Source organism: Salarias fasciatus, chromosome 7, assembly GCF_902148845.1.
Source record: "Salarias fasciatus chromosome 7, fSalaFa1.1, whole genome shotgun sequence".
NCBI classification, from domain to species: domain Eukaryota; kingdom Metazoa; phylum Chordata; class Actinopteri; order Blenniiformes; family Blenniidae; genus Salarias; species Salarias fasciatus.
The window spans coordinates 327,000-339,928 of NC_043751.1; the positions used below are offsets into that span (position 1 = coordinate 327,000).

Consider the following 12,929-nt stretch of genomic DNA (forward strand, 5'->3'; position numbering starts at 1 on the left):
CAGGAAGTCAGAAATCCTAATCAGCTGAGAAAGGTCTCAGCTTCACACCTTTAATGACTGTCGGCACGGCGCTTTCTGACATCTTTCTCCTGGATCAGCTCTTTCAGGGAGCTGGCAGTCGTCAGCTCAGGAACGCATTTTATTCCCGATTCTAAAAACCGGTCTGTGCTGGAACCGCCTCCGATCGGATCCTGATCCGGACGCCGCAGTCGGACCCGCCCTCGGCTCAGGTGTGCAGGCCTCGATGAGTCCGACCTGGTTTTTGGATGTTCCACGGAGGACCTGCACCACATCAGGCTTTAATGGTGCGTCTGCTGGTTGGGATTCAGCTCGGCTCGTCTTCAGTTCCACCGTGATGTGAGCTTCTACAGCCGCCGAGGGAGGAATCCACCTGAAGAGTCTCGGTAATGAGAAAGGAATCAGTGATTTACAGAGCGCTCCGTCGTCTCCTCCGAGAGGCTCCGAATGAACCGAGGATGAAGGATGTTTTATCGCCCTCGTCTCTGCGAGACTCTATCAAACATCAGTCTGGTGAATCCAGCTCTGCTTTTCTCTGAAGGCTCCACTTCCTGTCTGACCCGCGATGAGGAGCGCCGACTCGGCTCCACTCCACTGGGCTCCCGTCACCTGCAGCCGGGCACTGATTCAGCAACAAGAGTGCAAAAGCACCAGTGGTGGAGAGCGTGACGGTTCTCCAGGTGTGTTCAGACGTAGCGGTGTGGTTCCAGCCCCGTGGGGGGGTCGTCCTCGTCCCTGTGAAGCTGCAGTACCTGCTTCTTCGGGTCTAAATGTCCTTCAGAGCCAAAACAAGCAGGACTGTTGAGTGACGAGCTTCTCTTAACGAGCACGGAGGAAATGGGGCCTCGGGCGGCGCCGCTTTTCTGCTGAGGTCTGAATCCTCCTGCGGGGCTGGAGGATCCGCTCCACAGGCCGAGGAGAACAAATCTGCACGACGCCGCATCTTCGAAACAGCTGCTGGAGCTGTTTTTAAATGAGGATTAATAGACTCATATCGCAGAGAGAAGCAGACGGACAGGCCTCTGTCTGTGTGTGTGTGTGTGTGTGTGTGTGTGTGTGTGTGTGTGTGTGTGTGTGTGTGTGTGTGGAGAATGTGCTGGATCAGAGCTGTGTGGGTCACTGATGAGTTCAAACCACTGAACGAAGACACGCTGGTTTGCTGCCCAGACTTGGCCGATACAGCCGATTCTGGTCAGAAGAGAGACGGCAGGTTGGTTTAGGTTTTTCAGATCAACACCTTTCACCATTGAGGCTGAAGAATCTGACCCATAAATAAATATTTCTCACTAGATCCTCAACATAATTTCATTCAGCACTACCGACTCTCTAAAGTCCTATTTAAATAAATAAAAACATGCATTTTGACATTTATCACATTATAGGAGTACTATCAGTTAATACTGGATTGGAATCATTTCTCATGTTTTATAAGAGCTTCAAATGATGCCTATAAATCAGGTGAACTTGTGCATCTACGAGGATCAAAACACACTGAACTTTGTGTTTTTTCTGACTTTCATGATGGAATTCAGGAATGAAGGAGGTGAGAGCAGCGACCTGCTGACCAGGCTGGACTTTACATTAAACCTTTGGTTTGGTTTAAACCGAGACGTGAAGCATTCGGTCAGACTCAACTCACTGGAGCCCGGATCGTCTCCTGAAATGTGTGTGTCCTGCCCTCTGCTGTCTCTCTCCGTCACACACACTCCATAGAGCAGAACAATGAACTTTTAAGACATTTTAATACAGTTTAGTGCATTCAGGGAAACTGCTCTTCATAGTTTTATTTTCTACATTTGAAATGATCAAAATTATTTTAGAGGTTTTCCCATAACTGTTAATGTTTAATAGATCAAGTAGAAATGGCTGATATTGGCTTTTTCAGTTGTTTTCCCACATTCATCCACTGGCAGCAGCTTCTGTCGTTTCACGTTTCAGCAGTTTTAGCAGCTTAATTCACAAACCTGCAGTGCTGGGAGTAAAGAAATGGTCAAAAATCTCCTGAAAACAGATGAAACAAAGGAAACAGTTTTAAAGAAGTCACCAGTCTACCTGTTCACACCGCAGACCGACGAGCCTCCGACCAGACGCTGATCACTGAGACCAGGGAATTATTATTTAATGCATTATTAGTATACGACTGAGCTGCTTTCAGGACTGTTTCCATCTGACCTTTCACTTCATTCAGGCCCAACAACTTTCCCTCTTCAGTCCCAAAATAACTAAATGTGACAGCTGGCCCTGCTGTAGGACGTGCGACAGCTGGAACCCACGTGCGCACAGGGAGAACATGCAAACGGAGCACACCGAGCCGGCTGCTTTTGACAGATATCGTTTATTCCCACCAGACATCTGACATTAGATTCTCTACAGTCGGGGTGAGGGGGAGTGAGGAGGCACCAGGATCTCACAGAGGAGAGCAAACAAAGAAAAACAGTAGAAACTGGGCAAACCGGAGGCCACCGAGCACAACGAGCCACCTCGGAGGAGACAAAGCGTCAAGCTCCTCCTGCCGTCAAATCCATGGTCCCACAAACTAACATTCACTCAGACGCTTTCGCTGCATCTGCTGTGTGTGCGTGAAACATTCAGTGATGGTTACGTGAGAAGCTCCTGCAGGAGGACCAGCTTCCTCCCTAAAAGGAAACAAAAAACTATTACGTATATACAAAATGCACGGCTACGTAGGCGTGGACGTCACCTGGAGTCCACCACAGGAAGCTTCCTGCAGGCGCAGAGTGAGAGTTGAGAAGACGTGAAGGTTACTGCTCACATTAACAAGGAGGTCGTCTTTATACAAGTGCTCAGGGACGTCTGGGAACAAACAGTAGATGCACAAAATGCTAGATATGACTGGCAACAAGCTACAGCTAGCAGCAGATTAGCTCCTAACCACGGAATCAGACGAGAAGCTTGAATCTTCTGCTGCCTGATCGTTAAGGTGTGTGTGCTGTGGAGCTAAAGCTCAGTTCTGGGTTCGACCTGGAGGAAACACGACACGTCTTCTTTTGGTTCGGCCTGATATGAACGCCGTTCACCGACAGCTGGACGTTCCCTTCAAGTGTCTCAGATGAGGAGTTAGCTCATATGAAGCTAACGTGTGTGTTCACTTCAAATCAGACCAAAAACATTTAATGAACATTACGAGGAACCCTTCACACAGCTGTATAAAGTTAGCGTTAGCTTCACACAGCTGTATAAAGTTAGCCTTAGCTTCACACAGCTGTATCAAGTTAGCGTTAGCTTCACACAGCTGTATAAAGTTAGCCTTAGCTTCACACAGCTGTATAAAGTTAGCCTTAGCTTCACACAGCTGTATAAAGTTAGCGTTAGCTTCACACAGCTGTATAAAGTTAGCCTAAGCTTCACACAGCTGTATAAAGTTAGCCTTAGCCTCACAGTTCACACCTCAGAGGGAAACACAGCATGTTTTAACCACTTTTACACTTTGGTTTTGCTTCAGGAAAAGCAAAGTATTTGATTTAGTGAGTTTCAAAGGAGACTTCAGACCTTTCTTTAGTGGTAGCAGACTATATTCATATAAATATTTAAGTTTCACTGATCTGAAGCTCGGTCTGAAAAGGAAGAGTCACGAGAGGACGACGATTTGTGTCGTACAGGCAGAGAAAAGACACTGGAGTTACTTGAGGATCAGGAGCGACGGGAGAGAAACAGCGCGGTGAAGTGGATGAGAGGGTTGTGAAGGCCCGCTACCAACCCATCAGCTCTGAAACCTTCTCAACGTTCACATGGAACACAAACCTTCGCCTCTGGCTCAGGGTGTGACTACAGAAAGAGTCATTAGCATTAGCAACACTTTCAACTAGCTCTGATCGGTAAGACTTCAAGCTCTGGACAGGGGACGTGTGTGTGGGGTCAGGGGTCAAAGTGCAGGGCGAGCAGCGTCACAGGAAGCCTTCATGTACTGGAAACCTCGTCCACATTGTCCCCCGTCTCGTAGGTGCCGTCCAGGCCGCCACGCGCTCGCCAGATCTTCACCGTGCGGTCGCTGCAGGCACAAGAACACACCGGGGGATTTCAACAAGCTGCTGTTTCTGCTGTGTTCTCTGAGTTAGAAAGGAGCTCGCAGCTCCAGATGTGCAGCAGTCAGCAGGTCTTCCGGTCAGCAAGAGGACACGGAAACCCGACGGCGTGCCGGACTCACTCTGAGGCGGTGAACAGAAGGCTGCTGTTGGCCGAAATGCTGTTGATGGGGCTCTCGTGACCCTTCAGCTCTCCCAGGGAGCCCAGCGACTCGGTGTGCCACAGCTTGAGCACCCCGGCCCTGCAGCCGCTCAGCAGGGCCGGAGAGCCGGGCACGACGCCCAGAGCGCAGACCCAGTCCCGGTGAGCGTTGGGGACTTGCTGGTGGATCAGAGAACACCGGACAGTCAGAACACCTGAGAGAGGAATGACCCAAACACCCAGCGCCTCCGGGTGGCCTCACTGAGAGCAGGTCGTCACTACGACCCAGGAGAACTGCAATCAATATAACACACACACACACACACACACACACCCCTACCTGCAGCAGGTCTCTGCGGTCCAGGTCCCACTTCTTGATGCCATTGTCTCGGGAGCCGCTGAAGAAGATGTCCCCCTGGATCACCAGCGACTCGATGCCGTCGTAATGCGGCGGCTCAAAGTTGTGAGAGGGGCCGATGCTGCCGACGGACCCTTCAGCCACGTCGAAGAGCTGCGGGAGGGGGGGGGGGGGGGGGGGGGGGGGGGGGGGGAAGCTGGATCAGTCCTGGCACAGAGGAAGCGTGGCACCGCCCTGCCTCTCCAGACCCACCTTGATGTAGTGGTCTTTAGAGCCGGTGATCACCAGGTCCTGGCTGTTCCCGGACCGATCCACAGTCAGACACATGACGGGACCCAGGTGGCCGGTCAGCTTCCCAGTGGACGCAAACCTGGAGGACATAAAAGCCCTGGCGTGATCGAACTTTCTGCCCACCTCACAACGAGGGGAAAGAGGCGTTTATTTAAAGAGTTATTGAAAACATTTTTCTGGACTGCGGCCTGTCCAGGTTTCAGCGAACAGCAGAGTGAAGGACGGACGTCTGTCCCCCTCACCTCCTCAGGTCCCACACTCTGACCGAGTTCCCCGCCGCGGCGTACAGCACCGAGCCGGCCGGGTTCACGCAGATCTGGTTGATCTGGTTCTCCCCTGCAGGGATGGTGACGGTCCGGCCGGCGCTGGAGGAGCAGGCGTCGCCCGGCTGCACCTGGCCGGACGACCTGCGACGAGACCAGAGACTCAGCTCACTCCAGACGCTCAGCCGAGTGTGGCGGCGGCAGACTCACGTCAGCGTCCGGATGCACTTGGCCGAGTCGCGGATGTCCCACACTTTGATGGAGGACGTGGAGACGGTGAAGACCAGGCTGGAGCTGTAGCGCACCGACACCACGTTGTTGGGGTGACCGGCCAGGGACATTATCTCCTGCCCCGTCACCAGGTTCCACACCTTACAGGTCCGATCTGCAGGACACGGAGCCGCCGCACGTCAGAGGACAGCGTCCCCAGCGAGGCACTGCTGAACTCAACCCGGACACGGCATTCACAGCGACGTCGACGCGTCAGAGGGGTTCGTTTTAACCAGCCTGAATGAATCCGGAGGGCTGATGACGCGACGGCGATGCGGCTGCAGGCGCTCACCTTTAGATCCGGTGAACAGGAGGTCATCGGTGCAGTCCACACACAGAACCGCTTTACTGTGGCCCTCCGCCACGTGGACGCACTGCAGCGGCGCCAAGCGGCTGCTCTTGGTGGATGGCACCGGGTTAATGACCCCCCTGGAACACACACACACACACGCACACACTCATCACAGGGGGCAGGGGGCCAGCACTGATGTAACGGTGTGTAATCAGAGCGAGGAGGCGAAGGCAGAGATCACACTGAGACATGCGCCGTGTGCAGCTGATTAACACGATGCCGCCGGTCGGAACAGAAGAAGAAGAAGAACCAGATCACCCCGGCTGTGGAGAGGAAACCAGAGCAGGGAGCAAGAACCACCAAGACGACGGTGAGACTGGCTGCGTTCAGCCACGTCACGGTCAGTGTGACCATCAGAGCATCAAGACAGAGAGGACAGGAGGACAGGGGGACAGGAGGACAGGGGGACAGGTGGAGGACCAGAGGAGTTAATGTCAAATAGTCAATATGGTTACATACGGCAGAGGACTGAGGAGGATTAAACACCGCACTTCCTGCACTGATACATAATCAATGATGATACCATGTGTTCCACTGGCAGGCCGCGCACACACACACACACACGCGCACACACACGCACACACACACCTGACGGTACAATCCAAATAGAGAAATCAGCCGGAGCTCTAGAGCACAGTGACGGTCTACAGTATAAAATCCTGTCTGAGGTGAGTTGGTGACTGTAATGTCCTCTGGCTGTGTGTGTGTGTGTGTGGTAAAATATAAAACACCAGGGCAAAGTCAGCAAAAATAAACTCTGCTGTGTTCCATTTATCAATTCATTTTGCAAAAAAACATCTATGAAGGTCTGAGCAGTGGAATGACAGTGAGGAGAATCTTCTGACTGAAGTTGCCGAGGTTGTCGTCTCTACTGCCGTTTGTTCTCGTCACAGACCTGCAGCGCCCGTCGGCTCTCTGACGGTCCTTTACTGGGGAAACGGAGCCGCAGCTGCAGGATTTGCTGATACTGGCATTTTTATTAAAAACTTATTGCTTTTGTTCAGGGAGCAGTTTCCCTCCATGAAGCAGTATTTTATCCTAATTTAGGCTGTTTTAGTCGAACCGGAGCTGTCAGGAGCCGCAGCAGTTCTCCTATGAGGACCACAACGTCACATTCTGCTGCAGACAGCGAATAGAAGCCTGCAGCTCCATCTTAAGTTTGTAGAAGTTATTTCAACATTCTGCCCCCCACCAAAAAAAAAAACATGTTTACCCAATCAGATTTTGAGTTTGTTACAAACAATAAAATAGACAAAGTGATTAGACTGCTAAAAACATACAAATCCGATGACTCAGCAGTTACAAACTGCAATAAAATGCTGCTCAATTACATGAATAAGCCCAAGTTTTTGTAGGAAAGTGAAAATAAATATAAACTTCTTTACGAGCCGTTTTGTCTCCATTCTTGAAGGTCAAACATGTTTCGTGGCTCCAGGTGAAATTCAGCAGAAATGAAGCAGCTCTCTCAAATGATTCACTGCAAAGCCGCTACAGAGCGCCTCCTCCCGCCGACTGACAGCATGTTAGAGAGTGTGTGTGTGTGTGTGTGTGTGGTTCTCAGGACCCGTTTACACGACATCGAAAACCAGTGAAACCGGTGAAAAGTCTTTCGTCACGTTTTGTGACCGTTTCCATGACAACGGTGCTCGGACCCACCGCCACTCCTTTTACAACGGTTCCAGAGGAGGAACTTGTCTCTGAAGCTCTCGAGCGCTGCTCCTGCACATGCGCTCCACCGCCAGGGCAAACGCTCCGTCCATGTGGGAGCGACAAACATGGCGGCCTCCAGAGTGGCGGGACCGGGCCGGCCGACTCTACTGGTCTGTCAGTGTCAGGACTGGACTAAAATAAGATAAAAAATATCACCTGACGGTGCAGACATGGGTCACCTCTATCTGCTCGCTCATTCTGCAAGTCCAGCTGGCGTTTCCAGACGTGGACGTCACCCGGAGACTACGGTCGGCCTTTTCAGATTTGGACGTCACACAGAGTCAGTCTTTCCAGATGTGAACATCACAATGAGACTACGGTCAGTCTTTGCAGATATGTACGTCACACAGACTACAGTCGGTCTTTCCAGATGTTGTCGTCACACTGAGCCTCTACGTGACTTCCCTGTAACCACGTCCAGTGGGAAGCACCGTCTCAAAACTTGTGAAAAGTAAACTGCGATCCACAGTGAGCCAGAACAGTCTGACGGTCACTGAGAAAGATCAGTTCAGAAAAACGGACTTCAGAGGCTCAAAGACTTCACCGCCCAGAGAAGACGGAAGCGCCAACAGCGCCGCCTCATGGCCCGATGCGCCGACTGCACGCTTTCCAGTGCTCCTGCCGTTGCCGTGTAAAGGGAGATCTTGTTCAGAACGTTGCTGTGTGAGCGTTAAGTCTTTCTGAAACAGACGAGGCGTGGTCACTCGGGACGCCGTCGTGTTCACGGGCCTCAGCCGGCTCACATGCACCCACACAGCGAGCGTCCACCGTGAGGGAAACGTGCCAACAGGAGGCTCCGCTGCTCCCCGTCTGGGACAACGTGTTACTGTCAGTGTGGCTGAGGAGAGCAGGTGAGGAGGAGAGAGGAGGAGCCGAGGCGTTCTCGGTCAGAACCAAGCCGAGTCAAGAACCAGAGAGGGGTCACCGCAGGTCACCAGCATGACAGGAGATTCAGATTAGGTGAGCAGGAGAGAGAGAAGCATGACTTCAGATTCAGAGTACAACTTGGCAGGTCAAAGGTCACGGACCCAGAGCGCCGCCCTCATGCTTCAGGAAGCAGGACACCCAGAGGAGGAGGATTAGTAACCGGAGGCAGGCTGGCCCGGAGCAAGCTCTTACTGTTTCATCTCCTTGACCTTTGCCTTGTCGGCCGCCGCCTTGTCAAAGGTCTTCCTGCGAGAGAGCGGCGAAGGCTCGGGAACTCGCCTCTCCACGGCCGGCGACGTTCTGGAGCCGGCACTGAGCGTTCGGTTCAATCAAGTTACCCAAACACAGTACACATAAACATATTAACAAAACAAAGAAAGAAAGAAAAGAAGCAGAACAGAACATGAAGGCACAGTGGAAGCCTGCAGGACGGCCGGAGCTGGTACCTGGAGCGTCTGTCCCACACGGCCGGACGGTGGCAGAGCTCAGCTCCACTAAGCTGCAGTCACCCAAAAATACCTCTCTACCCAGTCTGCAGAGGGGTCGGGGTCAGCTCCAGCATTTACCAGACAGTATAGCAACGCTTCAGTCTGATCATACCGCTCTGTACCAGCAGAGGGCGCAGTGACAAGAAACACCCACCCCACAGGACAGACTGAACCTTTAAAGTCAGGCGGCCTGGAGCGCGGTGGGGGGGTGAAGCCATGATCAGTGTTGGTCGGCCGCTGTCTGGACTTACATGCTGCCCATTTTGGAGGAGAAGCCCGGAGACAGAGCCGAGAAGTCCCTGACCGGCAGGTCGGGGTCTGCAGGGTCCACCAGGGAGTCCAGAGGCAGCAGCGAGAAGTCTGCAGGCGGCCCGTCGGCGGGGGGGGTCGCTGTGGGCGTACAGCAGCTCCATCTGGGTGGTGGTCCTCCGACGGGCCTGGGGGGGGGCGGGGGGGGGGGGCGCACGCACACACACACACACACACACACACACACAGTCACTACGCATGACGCCTCCAGCTCCGCGGGGCGGTTCTTTCCTGACGTTACCTTGCTCCTGGTTTTGGTCTCGCCGCAGATTTTCATAAGGTCTGAAGTCAAAGAGCTGCGAGAAACACAACGTCTCTTTAGTGTGAGAACAAACTACAGAGTGACAACAGCCCCCCCACCTTACCCCCCTTCCCCACTCCATACAGGTACTCACCCGCCCTCCGCCGAGGGGCTCTGGGCCGACTCGTCACTGCTGCTGTCGTCCATGTTTTCTGTCAGGACACATCAGACGGTCCGTCAGCGAGAGGAAGACACTCAGATCGTTACTGCTGACACATTCAACTTTTCAACGTCTCTGTCGAGGCTGAGCCCAGCATGGGTCTGAGGAGGAGATGGGGGAAGCAGATGAGGCAGCTTCATGCTGTTTATCCACGGAGAAGCTCCCCAGGAGGAGGTTAGGGAGAGGAAGAGGAGGAGGAGGAGGAGGAGGAGGAGAGGAGGAGGAGGTATGGAGGTGCATGGGTGGGATTAGTCCATCTCCTCCTGATGGGGTCAGCTGACCTACAGAGGTGTCCGACAAAGCTAAGACATCCATGTTGTTCCTGTGGAGGGGTTAGCAGGTGCTGAAGCATGGAGGGGGGGGGGGGGTCAGCCAACAGATGGAGGAAGCTGGACTTCGCCTCATGCACCTGCTTGTTAGGGCTCCGTTAGTCGTCTCAGGAGGGGTCATGCATCCGTTACACAGGTTAGAGGCTGAAAGGAGCTGCACTCACCTGCGGGCGGACGGCCCAGCTCTGCAGAGCAGCGGGGAACCACACACAAGAACACAACCAAAGAAACATGGGGGAAACACAAACAAAAAGCATGGCTCAAATCAAAAACACGGCCCCCAAAAACACTGGAAACAAAATCAGTTACGACTGAAAGGAGCCGGCTGCAGACTGCAGACAGGAGCTGGACCCGGCTCCGCTCGGACCCGGACTTTAGCTCCAGAAACCGGATCCGAGCGAGAGAACTTCAGGGTTTAGCGAAACCAGCTTCTCCTCAGCAGAAGGCAGCAGGCTGGAGCGCCAACATGCAGCGGAGCGGGGACCCGGCCCGAAGTCCGGAACGCTCCGTCTCCGAGGGCCAGAGGGCGAGAGCGCACTGCTGAAGCTCTACCGTCGCACAGCTGCTGTCTCTCTGGCCTGGAGGACGGACTGCCGCAGCTACACAGAACACGTCCTTCAGGAAGCAGCATCAGGCCCTCTGCAGGATCTATGGACAGTGTGTGTCACACACACTCAGCCGCAGCAGTGAAACAGGAGTGTGTGACGCTGAGGGGCCTTCAGTCAGCGGACGGGGCCAGGCTGGCGCAGGCCGGGGTTCTGGCGGGGTTCTGGCAGGTTCTGGCGGGGTTCTGGCAGGTTCTGGCAGGTTCTGGCGGGGTTCTGGCGGGGCTCCGTACCTTGCAGAGCGTTCCCCAGCAGGGCGTCCAGCTCGGGGTTGAACTCGGCTTTCTCCTTCAGCATGTGGAACAGCAGCTGGTTCTGGGTGGCGCTGGTGATCTCCGTCTGCTTCAGCCGGCCCTCCATCACCTTCACCTGGGACTCCTTCTGAGCCGCCTGCAGACCCTGAACCAGCCACACACACGTCACACACACACACACACACACGTCAGCTGATCCTGATCCTGCAGGAAGCAGCTGAACCTGATCAGGAGCGTCTAAACCTCAGGGCCGGCCCGGCTTCACCTTGTTGATGGCCATGGACATGAAGTGGTCCAGCAGGAAGCGAGCCTCAGCCAGAGTGCAGGAGCCGATCACAGCAGAGACGTCCACCGTGTCTCCTTCCTCCTGGACCAGAGAACGGGAAACAGTTAATCCTCCTTGTGGAAGACGACCCCCTGACCCTCAGGCCTGCCGACCCCCGGCCCGGCCCAGACCTTGGTTTCCTCCATCTGCATGATGTTGGCCTGGCAGTCGGCGATGCTGTCGTTGATGTAGTCGATGTTGGCCGTCAGAGCGTCCACCTCCTCGTTGAGGGGGGGCAGCGCCCCGTCGGCCTCGGGCCCCTCCCTGACCAGCCGGTCCCTCTTCCTCACCACCTTCTCCCGCCGCTTGGTCAGCTCCTCCCGTTGCTGAGAGGACGGAGACAGGACATGAAGGCCGAGACGTCCGGAAACCATGGAGCAGAGTGAGGGTAGATCAGACCCAGGAACCCAGGGTCACAGGGTCACAGGGTCACAGGGTCAGACTGTCTGACCCAGCGGGACCCGACCCAGCGGGACCCAACCCAGCGGGACCCGACCCAGCGGGACCCGGCCCAGCCGGACCCGACCCCGCCCCGCTGTACCTTGAGGAGGCGGTTCATGTCGGCCTCCATGTTGGAGATGGTCATCCTCTGCATGATGACGTCTGAAACGCGCCGCTCCAGAGACTGCCATTTGTTCCGAGCGATCCTGGTGGAGTACACACCTCCAGTGCGCCGGTAAGAGGGCCTACACACACACACACATACACACACACACACACACACACACACACACACACGTAACCATGACGATATTAACCTTTCTTTATTCAACACTGGCCTTTAACAGTCAATTAACGGTCTGTTTTCTATCTTTGGAGCCACTTTTCCTGATCTGTCCTCACACTCACACACTCACTCACTCACACACACACTCACACTCACACACACACACACACCGGGAGCCGTTGGGGGTGGAGCTGCTGGAGTACAGGCGTCCGGACGGGGGGCGGTGGGGGTCCTGCACCGGCTCTGGAAGATTGACCTTCCTGATCACCTTTCCGGAGGTCGGCCTGACCTGCCTCCTCAGAGCCGTCACCTGTGGGAGGGGGAGGGGTGAGTGTGTGTGTGTGTGTGAGTGTGAGTGTGAGTGTGAGTGTGTGTGTGTGTGTGTGTGTGTGTGTGTCCTCACCTCCTCGGTCTTCCTCCTCAGGATGAGCTCCTGCTGTCTCTTCTGCGCCTCCAGCAGCTTGAGCTGGTGCTGCGGGGGAATCGGAGCAGAGGCTCAGCGGGAGGACGGACGTCCAGAGTGATGGACGGACGTCCAGAGTGATGGACGGACGTCCAGAGTGATGGACGGACGTCCAGAGCGAGGGACGGCGTCTCCACTCACCTCCTGCTTCCGCTGGTCCTTCTTCAGCGAGGCGATCTCTCTGTTCCGGCGCGACTCGTTCATCCTGTTCTTCTCCTGCTGCTCCTTCATCTGCTTCATCAGGCGGACCTGCAGCACGGCACGCGTCTCACTCCACCGTCTCACTCCAGCGTCTCACCCCAGTGTCCCTCGCCCCTCCGGCTCGGGGGGGGGGAAACCCCGCTCACCTTGGTCTTCTTCATCTCGGCCACGTCGGCCTGCAGCTTCCTGAGCTGCTTCTCGTACTGCGACTGGTTCCTCAGCAGGCGGGCGTGCTCCTTCTGGGCCGCCTGCAGCTTCTGCAGCTCCTTGTTCATGACGCTCAGCTTCTTCTCGTACTCCGCCTTGATCTTCCGGGCCTTGTCCTCTGTGCCGGTCTCCACCGAGCCTGCGGACGACCGGGACGCCGCGTGAGGCGTGAAAATATCATCTTCT

At 54.8% G+C, this 12,929-nt stretch overlaps 1 protein-coding gene across 1 annotated transcript in view; it reads right to left on the reverse strand.

Annotated features, from left to right (window-relative positions):
* Positions 1–2,337: 2,337 nt before the first annotated feature.
* LOC115391443 (kinesin-like protein KIF21A) overlaps positions 2,338–12,929 on the reverse strand; it is a 29,197-nt gene continuing 18,605 nt past the window's right edge. The window contains 20 exon segments of the mRNA XM_030095708.1: positions 2,338–4,027; positions 4,184–4,383; positions 4,544–4,714; positions 4,814–4,931; positions 5,095–5,259; positions 5,326–5,500; positions 5,678–5,814; positions 8,567–8,686; positions 9,114–9,244; positions 9,246–9,299; positions 9,413–9,467; positions 9,567–9,624; positions 10,800–10,965; positions 11,086–11,187; positions 11,277–11,471; positions 11,687–11,831; positions 12,043–12,182; positions 12,276–12,344; positions 12,477–12,584; positions 12,683–12,882. Of these exon segments, the coding sequence (XP_029951568.1) occupies positions 3,937–4,027; positions 4,184–4,383; positions 4,544–4,714; positions 4,814–4,931; positions 5,095–5,259; positions 5,326–5,500; positions 5,678–5,814; positions 8,567–8,686; positions 9,114–9,244; positions 9,246–9,299; positions 9,413–9,467; positions 9,567–9,624; positions 10,800–10,965; positions 11,086–11,187; positions 11,277–11,471; positions 11,687–11,831; positions 12,043–12,182; positions 12,276–12,344; positions 12,477–12,584; positions 12,683–12,882 (2,600 nt within the window). The 3' untranslated portion in view covers positions 2,338–3,936.